This window comes from Marmota marmota, unplaced genomic scaffold (genome assembly GCF_001458135.2).
Source record: "Marmota marmota marmota unplaced genomic scaffold, marMar, whole genome shotgun sequence".
Taxonomy (NCBI): Eukaryota; Metazoa; Chordata; class Mammalia; order Rodentia; family Sciuridae; genus Marmota; species Marmota marmota.
The window spans coordinates 6,221,387-6,233,108 of record NW_026000261.1 but is presented as its reverse complement, the minus strand read 5'-3'; the positions used below and the strand labels follow the sequence as shown (position 1 = coordinate 6,233,108).

Sequence of the window (11,722 nt, the reverse complement as noted above, 5' to 3'; positions counted from 1 at the left end):
TATATATATATATATAGTAGCAGAGTCAAGAATAAAATCCTAGGTCTTCTAACTCCTGGGACTCAGTACTTTAGCAAAATTTATTCTCTCTGCTAAAATTAAGTGTTTATAAATCATAGCAAGACTTGTAAGAAAAGGAAATTGTGTTTATAGTCAATTAACACTAACCAAGAGACATTCTATTTGTAAGCTTTTATCTTTTTATTTAATGATCCTTGTTTTAATAGTGAATAGCCTGTCTTAATATGTGCATTGAATAATAATTAAGTAATTGTGATATTTTCTGTGGTTTGTGGTGGGATTTGCATGTAGAATTTCTTATAGTACCCCTTCATTGATAATCTTTACATCTTTGGAAAATTGGAATCTTTTATTTTGAAGTTCAGTGGTATACATGTATATATTGGCTTTTTGTCTTTAACTTATGGCAACTAGTAATTCACAGAAGAAAGTCTCTTGATAAATTATGGGAAGAAATCAGAATGTAGCTTCATAGAATAATTTTCAAATAAGATGAACAAAAGTACATGATATATTGGTAATGGCGTACTTGTATTTTGATTTTTCTATTTTGTCACAAATAATCTATGTATTTTTTTGTCATCGAGACCTTTAAAATTAATTTTTATCTCAGTCTGAACATATTAAAAAAATTTCACCAGGTTGTTTATATGAAAGAATTGCAGAAGCCAAGATTAATATAAATTCATCCAAAATTACCACTTTGTTAAAAAAACTGAAGGCTGTCAGTGAAATGGTACTATTTTGCCAATTTTAATGTTTTGAGAATCTAACTTCTGGAAAACCACAATAGAAATGTTAACAAGTCTTCAGTAGAGTTTTCCATTTTTCTTTTTAATTAATGAATACAGGGAGCTTATTCTCTATACTAAGCTCAATTTAAAAAGGTTTGGCTCTCTACTCTCCTGTATGGTTCTGTTTGCATACTCATTATGCTGAAGGTTTAGAAATGCTGGCAAAGAGGATTATTGTTTAACTTGTGCTATAATGTGAACCACTTCTAACTCATAATCTTATTTTGTACTGTGTCATGTCTGATACTGCTAACATCGATCTTTGGGCTTTGGTGAACTCTGATCTTCCCAGGTTTTCAAGGTTAGACTCTTCACTGGTCAATTCTTTTTTGTTGTTGTTGTTGTTTGTTTTTTTTAAGCTTTATATATGTGATAAGAGAAATGTACTTTATTTTTCTATAATTCAGAAGTTATTGAACAGTGTAGTCATCCTCAAACAATATCTGCTTGAGTTTTAACATTCTAGTAAAGGTAATATGAGTTATGTAGAATTGTGTTTGAAATTATATCAGGTCTTCGTGGCTTTGATTGTTTATAATACATAATCCTATTTAGAGATATGTTGAATTTTAAATGAAAACAATTTTTACATTATATATTTCGTTAAGACAATTATTTAGGCAGGCATCTGGCCCATTTATAATCTCTACATATTGATTTCAGTTCCTTGATTTTTTTTTTCAGCAGGGGGGGCTCACATTGACCTGATCTATGTGTTCCTGTTTCTTTTCAGTAAGGGAAGAGGGAAACTATTGAATATTGTTAAAAATAAAATCTATATGTCCCTTATGTCATTAGTAACTCATTAATATAAATTTAAGGAACTCTAAGCAGCAGGTCTGAATTAACTTAAAATTCCCAATATTTCCCTTTAATTGCAAAAAGAACAACACCCCCCCTTTCTGTTTAGTTTTTCAAATGATACAGTTCTGGTAACTTAACTGGGAAAGATGGTCAGTTGTCAAAGAATCTTTTCCCCCTCTTAAATCTTACCTTGTAGTTGTCATCAGGATCATTTACAGATAGTTTATTTTTCTCTTAATAAGCTGATTTGCTACCTGACATCTAGTCTAAATCATAAAACTGAAAATTTGCTAGTAAAACCCTATATACTATATTTCAGCTAAGCAACTATGTCTTTGGGCATTTTTTTAAAAGTATAAAGTACCCCAACTTTTTCCTTACGATTGGGAATTTTTTCTTACGACTTTTGTGTTGTCTGGTTGCCAGGCTAAGATGATTACTTGAATTCAATTGTTTATGATAAAGACAGTTATTACACTGTTGTGAACCTGCTTTATCTTTCTCATGTGCAAGATGGAGTAGTGTTACATAATGAAATTACATAGAAAACTGAAAGATTAAAAACAGGCTCATATTTTTAAATATGTTCATTCTTCCTGTTTTAGTAGTAATAAATATAACAGTAGCCGAGCACAGTGGTGCACACCTGTAGTTCCAGCAACTTGAGAGGCTGAAACAGGAGGATTGCAAGTTTGAGGCCAGCTTAGCAAATTAACAGAGTCCTGAGCAATTTAGCAAGACCCTATCTCAAAATTATATAAAAAAAGAATTAAAAGGGCTGGGAATGTAAATCAGTGGTAAAGGGCCTCTGGGTTCAATCACCAGTACCAAAAAAATTAATAATAGTAACAATAACTATAAAAACAACACTTTTATCTTACTGTGTGCCAGACACTGTGCTAAGTAATTCATACATGTTATTTCATTTAATCCTTGCAACAACATAGTAAAGTAGATGGTATTCTTGCTTTCTTTTTTTGGGGGGGGTGGGGTACCAGGGATTGAACTCAGGGGCACTCAACCACTGAGCCCTATTTTGTATTTTATTTAAAGACAGGGTCGGAATGAGTTGCTTAGTGCCTCACTTTTGCTGAGGCTGGCTTTGAACTTGTGATCCTCTTGTCTCAGCCTCCCAAGCCACTGTGATCTTGCTTTCATTGTATAGAAGAAATTGAAAGCAAAAAGATTAATAATCATGCTTAAGTTCAAACAGCTAATGAGAAATACTGCTGGAGTTTAACCAGCATTCTACTCCAGGGTCCAGTTTCATAATCACTATTCCATTCTGTCTTGTTAATATGGAGCTCTTCATTCTGAGTCATAAGAGTGAAGGAAACTAAAGTTTAAAATTAATCTCACATCAAAAAGATGACCCTTTGTCTTTATGTAAACTAAGTATTCTAAATTCATATGACTGTTATGATTCCATAGAAGTAATATCTATAGGGGTTGGGCTTGTAGTTCAGTGGTAGAATGCTTCTCTAGCATGCAAAAGATCCTTAGTTTGATCCACAACACCACAAAAATAATAATAGTACCTGCATATTTTTAATTTTATTGTTGAAATCAATAAAGAACTAAGACTACCAGAGGAGAAAATGTATAAGTGTAAGCTATGTACTGTTGATTACTTCGGACTTTGTAATCATTAAGTCCAGAATATTTAGTCTCAGCCTTAACCACCAATCACTCTGTAAATATGTAGCATCTATTTCCCATCTGCTGACAAAAGACTTAGCCAATGTTAAGTTCTCCCTGGTGCTTAATGGACCTGGTATTGTTACAGGGATGGGGCCTTCTGGGAAAATGAGATAGCACAAAGACCTACACTTCAAACCCCTATTCTTGTGATCAAGTCAGAAAGATTTTAGACATTTCACTCAGAGTGTAACAGGAATGAGTTCATTAAAGGGATAGGAAAAGGGAAAGGGAACAGTCATCTGCTCTTTGAGGCCTCTCCTGCATTTCAGTTTTGTTAGGGATCCTAGGGAAATTTCCAGAGACTCCCGCCTAGGTACACTTTTTGACTTTTGACTGATAGCAGGGTGACAACAGGCTTTCATGTCCCTGTTGCCATGACAACTGTATGTCACCTTGGCTCCTGCTGATTGGTTCTAATTGGATTCTTAATCATACATTCTTACAGATTTTATTGTTACCTCCCTGAGTTTCAGGATCTGGTCACAAAAGACTCCCCCTTCAGGGTAACTGGGGTTCCTCTTATCAACTTTATTTTGGGCCTTTATTTCTCCTGCAGTGAACAGGTATTTTGCCAAGGAGTGTGACATATCCTGTCCACTGAGGCCATGCAGGGCTATGGGTAAATTGCTTCTTGGAAAAGAAAGCATGTGGGAGTCAGCACAGTGGGCCCATTTTATAGAATTATTTTTTAACCCTCGTGTTCCCACCATCCTTGTCTTTCCTCTAACAATATCTTTATTTAGAAAGACAGGTTTTTAAACATAGCATAATGAAAAAAGCTTAGCAGCTCACAGTTGAACACACCTGTAATGCCAGCAGCTCCAGAGGCTGAGGCAGGAGGATCTCAAATATGTGTCTATATTATATGTATATTATATGTATTACATACATTATATATTATATGCATGAATATTATATGTTATATATATGGGCTGGGGATGTAGCTCAGAGGTTAAGTGCCCCTCGGTTCAATCCCTGGTACTCCCATCCAATAAAAAAGGCTTATCAAAATCCCATTTCAGGGGCTGGGGTTGTGGCTCAGTGGTAAAGTGCTTGCCTAGCATGTATGTGTGAGGCCCTGGGTTTGATCCTTAGCACCACATATAAATAAATAAAATAAAGGCCCATTGAAACTAAATATTTTTAATCCCATTTTAAATTATTTTATTTGTTCACAAGATGTATGTAGAATTTTTGCATGAGGCCCTGGGTTCAATCCCCAGTACTACAAATAAATAAACAAATGAATGAATCTATCAAACCTAGGATCTTGTGCATGCTAGGGAAGAGCTCTATCACTGAGCTACATCCCCAGCCCATGAAAACATTTTTAAATAAATTTTAAGAGTACTAAATCAGTAATTTTTAAAAAATATTTTTAGTTGTCAGTGGACCTTTATTTTATTTATTTATATGTGGTGCTGAGGATTGAACCCAGTGACTCACACATGTTAAGCAAATGCTCTACCACTGAGCCACAACCCCAGCCCTAAATCAGTAAATTTTTGACATTCTCAAATATTTCCAGGTACCAACCATATCCCTAAAATGAAATTAAAGTTATTTATTTCAATATCTTAATTACATAGTAACAAAAGCTGAATAAATATAACTTCTTTCAAATAGAGCAGTTTTTTTCTTTTCTTTTTATTTTTTAAATGCATTTGTTTCTTTTTGTTTTTTTGTTTTGCTGGGGATCCAACTCAGGGCCTCACAGGTGGTAGGCAAGTGCGCCACTACTAAGCTACACCCCCAGTCCCAAGTAACTTACTTTTAATCACAGGGAGACAAATGGCTTCAATCCTTAATAACCGTACAGCAGGGGTTCTTTAAGTGTGATCCTGCAACTAGCAGCTTCAGCTTATTCTGGACTTTTGTTAGAATGCAAATTCTTGGGCCCCTCTCTAGCCTGACTGAAGCCAAAATTCTGGGGGTGGGCCCAGGATTTTTTTTTTCTGTTTAGTTACACTTTTTTAGGATATAACTTGACATAATCACAACTCAGGGACTTTATTTTATTTGTGAAACAATGCATTCCATTTCAGTCCTCAGCACTTCCCCCTCCCACTTCTCTCCCTCCACTCCTGTCATCCCATTTCAATCCAAACTATAAATTTACTTCTTTTATTTTTAAAATTAGTGTCCTGTGGATACACCCGATGCCTGGACCTACTGGGTCACTTTCTTGCATGCACATACATGATCAGAATCATTCTATTGTTCTTCTTTTTCCCTGTCCTTTCTTCCTCCTCCTCAGTCCCCTTCATCCAGTTTACTGATCTGGCCCAGGATTTTGACAAGCCTTCCAGGTGATTCTGATACCTGCATTCTCCAATTTCAAAAGAGTGCCCCATTGTGTCTCTTTCATTTCAGTTTAAGTCACTTTGTTAGGGATTACAGAAGTAAATATAAGTATGTCCTGAGTTCTTTTTTTAGATAGAATTTGTTGGTTTTATTCTACAATCCAGCATTAATAGCAAAAATGACTCAATGTAATTTACATCAGGAACAGTCTGTATATTTTAATGGAATCTCGATTTTATCCCACAAATTAATACAAAGATTATTAATATTTTTAAAAGAATGACATTTATGCTACTTGTATACTATACTGAAATGTGGTCATTTGTTGTGCATTATCAAGGTCTACCAGGTCCAGAAGGTCCCCGAGGTCTTCCTGGAAATGGAGGTATTAAAGGAGAGAGGGGAAACCCAGGCCCACCTGGGTCACCTGGCTTGCCTGGTTTGAAAGGAGATCAAGGACCACCAGGACTTCCGGTAGGAAATGGAAATAGATATTTGAGAGAGGAATATGGGTGTTTGCATTCAAAATGAGAATTCTAAGCTATAACATTTTAATTAATGTTCACCTGAAAAGCTCTAAGTATTGCTCACTGGCGAACTAAAAAAATGGTGAAGGAAAGTTTCCTATAGTCTTCCAACTAAAGTGTTCTTCAAAAGATACTTCACTCTCAGTGAAAGCAAATTTATGCAAAGGAGACATGTATATCAGAACATTTGATGTGCATGAGTCCATCCATAGGGAAGTAATTATGGTAAGTGGAAATATTTTAGACTTTAAATTATACAGTTAGGGTCAAATTTCAGTTCCACTGCACACCTATGCTTTGTGACTATGAGTTTAACAGACACTCTGAGTTTTTGTCTGCACCTATAAAAACAGAACAATAGCATATCCACTCCTGTCCTTTCTACCTTGGTTAGAATGATCCAGAGGGTCATATACTTCTTTATGAATCCTTGAAACTGCTTTCATTTATTCAATCAGATTATTGGTAGATTTCACAGACAGTCTGGGCTGTCTTCTAACTGTGAAGGTCACTTTATAGCAGGAAGAAAATATATCATCTAGAAAATAGTGGCTCTTAAAGTTTTCCAGTATCTAACCTTTTCCCCATAGCATCGAAACTCTTCTTCTAGTTACCTAGACTTAAAAATTTAGGGGCTGGGGTTGTGGCTCAGTGGTGGAGTGCTTGCCTAACATGTGTGAGGCCCTGGGTTCGATCCTCAGCACCACATATAAATAAATTAAATAAAGGTCCAACTATAACTAAAAAATATTCATTAAAAATGCCATCTTAAGTAACTGTATAGTATAGTTGTCAATTTCAGAAAATTGATCATCAAAATAGTATTTTAATTTCTACCTTTAATATCCCAATTATTTCAGTTGACCTGGTAATGTCCTTTTTAGCACTTCTTCTTCTAGTACAGGGCCTATACCAAATCATATAATTGTCATGTCTCTTTAGTCTCTTTCAATCTGGAATGGTTCTTAAGCCTATGTTTTTTTTTCTTTCATGACCTTAACATAAAAAAAAAAAAAATTCAGCCAGGAGCCTTGTGCATGCCTGTAATCCCAGCTACTTGGAGGCTAAAGAAGGAGGATCACAAGTTCAAAGTCAACCTCAGTAATTTCTTTATTTATTTTTTAAAATATTTTTTGTAGTTATAGATGGGCAGCATAGCATGCCTTTATTTTATTTATTTATTTTCATGTGGTGCTGAGGATTGCACCCAGTGCCTCACATGTGCTAGGCAAATGCTCTGCCACTGAGCTATAGCCCTTGTAGCTATAGCTACATCCCAGCCTCAGTAATTTATCAAGGTCCTAGGCAACTTAGGGAGGCCCTGTATCAAAACTTTCAAAAAAATAAAAATAAAAGTACTTGGGATGTAGCTCAGTGGTAAATTGCCTCTGGGTTCAATGTCAAGTACCAATAAATAAATTAATAATTCAAAAAATTGTAACCTCATCCAATCTAAAAAATGGAATATAATTTCTTTTGTCTGATGTTTCTTCATAATTAGATTCAGTTTATGCATCATCAATTGGAATACTACATGGGTGATAATTGTGTCTATCTCAGGGTAAAAGAGAAGGGGCCCCCTGATGTCCCTTTGCTCCTTATTTATGATTTTAATTTTGATAATCTAGTCAAGCTGTTGTCCAGTTTCTTCTCTTTATGGTTGTTATTTTTCCCCTTGGAACTAACAAGCAAAACTGGGGAAAAGGACATTAAGATCATGCAAATATGCTGTTCCTTTTGAAAATTTCCCTACATTGAATATCTATCAGTGAATTTTGCCTCAACCAATTTCTACTGGGATAGTGGCAATATCATGATTTTTCCCAACTCTAGCATTCCCTCCACATATACCACCAGTCAACCCTACTGTAAGCAAGAGCCCTCCCTGCTCTCCTATTTATTTACAAACTTTGGATCAGTAGGGACTCAACATTTCTTGCTTTTTTTCAATGATTTGTAGATTTTTAAACCATTGTTACTTATTTTCATGTTCCCATTGTCCCAGATTTGAAAGACCCTTTGAAGTGGATCCTATGACTTTCTATCATGCTTCTCCCCACTTTTTATTTGGCATTATCTTATATTTTGCCATAACAGGACATTCTTGACCTACCCCTTTTTCATTCCTACTATTACGAGGTTCATTGTTCCACATTTAAACTACTGTAGAAGCCTCTAGAACCTAATACCCAGGAGCATCTTTCACCAGGTGAAGACCTCCTGTACATACTCTTGTTTTTCTAGTGCTAGAGATTGAACCCAGGGGCACTCTGCCATTGAGCTACATCCCCGACCCTTTTTATTTTTTATTCTGAGACAGGGTCTTAGGCTGGCCTCAAACTTGGAATCCTCCCACATCAGCCTCCCAAGTTTCTATGATTACAGTAATGTGTCCCCAGACCCAACTGTAGTTGCCTCTTAAATGAACTTGCCATTCTGAATTCTTTCTTTAGACTCATTCTAAAGCTATTTTCTACTCTTTTTCTCTCCACACTTTTCGTGGCTCTCAAATCCAATTAAATAACAGGCCCTACAGTGTGTTCACTATTGTCTTTCAAACTTTGTCTTGTCTACATGTGATTCTAACACAAGCATTCACCACCTGAGATCTAAACTACAAAGGAAGAGTATTGTTAATAATAAAATAATGATTAACTAATTATTAAAAACATGCTCCATATCCAACCAATTTTCTGAACAGTTAATATGAACTATCCCATTTAAATATATCACTGCCACTGCACAAAGTAATTGAACTATTTTTTTCTCCATGTTAAAGATGAGAAAACTATGGGTTGAAGAAGTTAAATAATCCCACAATGTAATAACAGGTGAAGGTGGAATTTGAATCCTAGAAGCACTCTATAAACAGTGCTATAAATCATTCTCCATTATCTCTACCCTCATTCCCTTTCCTCCCCTCATTTTTTTTCCTAACATTGATGATTTTATTTATTTAGGGTAATCCTGGCCGGCCAGGTCTCAATGGAATGAAAGGAGATCCTGGTCTCCCTGGTGTTCCGGGATTCCCAGGTATTTGAAAGGATGTTTTGAGGTTTCCCTTTAAGTGAAACTCTTTTGGGACAAGATACCCATTTTCTGGTTTGTCTGAGTAAAGGCTGTGGCTCTGCTGCTTTGATGTGATGGATGCAATGTGCAATTGTATGTACCTTCTTTTCAGGCATTAAAGGACCCATTGGAGTACCTGGTTCAACTGGCCCTGAAGGGGAGCGAGGTCTTATAGGGCCCCCAGGTAAGAATTATTCCTGAAGCTAGTTATGACTGATGCTTAGACACATTAAAGAACTTGAAAGTTTGCATTCTATCATTCATCCAAACTGTCATGCATCTAAATCCACAGTTCACTAATGTCATAAACCATTTTATTAATGTAATGTTGATAGCAGACCTTTTAAATTTTAGATACAGGATCAACAAGAATGCTGTAATTGAGATTTTGTTGGCTTTTATACTTTTAGTTGAGTAGATCACAAGAACAATCACATATGTATGTTTGTTTATTTTTATATTTAAACAGTTTGTTTTGCTAAGAGGCTTATGGAGGTTTCCTTTAAACCATAAAAGAAGGCATCTGCTACAGTTTCCTACTAGTTCAGTGGGTCCCTTGACAAGTACAACAAATAGTGAATTGCAAATAATGTTAGAAGCAGAATGGGCTTGTCAGGGAATGAGATTGTCTTCCCCTGACAGAAGTATTTGCTATTTCATACTAGATTAGATTTTGTAGTAACTGAGTTATGTTCAAGGCTCAAAAATAAAGATGATGTGCCCATTTTTTCTATTGGCCCTAAGAGAATTATTTTTCTGTCTTCTGGTTGAGATAATGGTAGTGTTCCCAACATATTTATGTTGGATATGGCAGCAGTCAAATGCCTGTTTCTTTCATACCAATTCTTATACTGAGCTTAGGTCACTTTGGCATTCATTTCTTCTGACTTTTCTTTTCCCCATCTTCACATTTGTATGTTATGCCTCGTAGGTCCTCCTGGGTTACCTGGTCCTTCAGGACAAAGTATTATAATCAAAGGAGATGCTGGTCCTCCAGGGGTCCCTGGCCAACCTGGACTAAAAGGCCCACCAGGACTACCAGGCCCTCAAGGTTTACCAGGTACCTTAGTCAATCATGTCTTTAGGCATGTCTACTTAAAACATTTTACAGGGCTGGGGTTGTGGCTCAGTGGTGGAGTGTTCGCCTAGCACATGCGGGCCCTGGGTTCGATCCTCAGCACCACATAAAAATAAATAAAATAAAGATATTGTTTCCAACTACAACTAAAAATAAATATTAAAAAAAAAACATTTTAAACGTTTCCCTTTTCCATGTCAGTTTGTCTGTGATAATCGGAGTCTCAGCAACTAGTAAAATACCAGATCACCTCAGGGCCCATTTCCTTTTTTCTTAAAAATGTTAATTTCATATGCTGGAATTTCTTTTAGGCCTACTGGTATTCCATTTAGCTTGTCTGGTCATTCTAATTTGAAAGACTAATGTTAAAAACACTGTAATGAAATGGACATGCACTTAAGGTCTAGTGCATTCTCCACTTCACCCAATAGAAAGATGTGGCAATTGGGATGGAACTTGGGATCAAACACAGGGCCTCATGCCTGTGCTGGACCACTTACCTACTACTTTCCCAGACCTACCTTGACCTTTTCTTTTTTGGCAGTACTGGGGATTGAACCCTGAGTGCTCTACCACTGAGCTACATTCCCAGCCCTTTCTATTTTATTTTATTTTTGAGATAGAATATTTATAAAGCACCCATGCTGGCCTCAGACTTGTGATCCTCTTGTCTCAGCCTCCTGAGTCCCTGGGATTATAGGCCTGCACCACTTTCCCCTCTGATTTAAAACTAACTTTGTTCTACTTGGCCATTTGACTGTATGCTTACAGCCAACTTTGATTATACAACTAACTTCAATCTTTTCCCCTTTATTAAATGTGTGTCAGTCTATCCATAAATTAAGTGTACCTGGCAATTACAGCCTTCCATGTGGTGGGATAGATAACAAAAGTGGGGATCTGTGCTGGGAGCCATTAGCCAAGTAGGTATGACAATTTCCTTGCCAGCGTACCCCATGTTGCAGTGACATTGAATGTAGGTGACCTTGCTCAAGGACCAAGGCGGATTAGAGCGTTCCCGGTTTAGGTTCCAGGTTTAAGGTTTAAGATTATTCCTGCTGGGAATAGGGCGTATCCTGCTGCCTGAGTTCCCCTTGAGTTCTCAAGGGATTCAGACAGTATATTTTGGAGATAGAAGCCCAGTGGAGGTGGATTTGGGCAGAGAACGGGGATTTGGGCAGAGAACGTGGATTTCCCCAGAACGTGATTGTAGACGGCTGGTGTGAGTTCGGGAATAAAGAGTTGCTATTTGAATCTACAAGCTGTGTGGTGGCTCGTGATTGTGTGCCCAGCCAGACTGCGGCATTTGTGCCCAGCCAGACTGTGGCATTTGGCGACTTAGGTTGATACCACTGCAATTGGATCATACCCGTCACTGACTACCGGTCCAGCATAAGCCATTGGCCCCCAAATTTTAGACCATC

General features: G+C 36.8%; 1 protein-coding gene across 1 annotated transcript in view; it reads left to right on the top strand.

The window, feature by feature from the left end:
* Window positions 1-11,722, top strand: part of Col4a5 (collagen type IV alpha 5 chain) — a 231,190-nt gene that overhangs the window by 205,353 nt on the left and 14,115 nt on the right. The window contains exons 41-45 of the mRNA XM_048796868.1: window positions 1,108-1,116; window positions 5,965-6,098; window positions 9,112-9,184; window positions 9,333-9,404; window positions 10,152-10,280. Of these exons, the coding sequence (XP_048652825.1) occupies window positions 1,108-1,116; window positions 5,965-6,098; window positions 9,112-9,184; window positions 9,333-9,404; window positions 10,152-10,280 (417 nt within the window). The remainder of the gene's footprint in view (window positions 1-1,107; window positions 1,117-5,964; window positions 6,099-9,111; window positions 9,185-9,332; window positions 9,405-10,151; window positions 10,281-11,722) is intronic.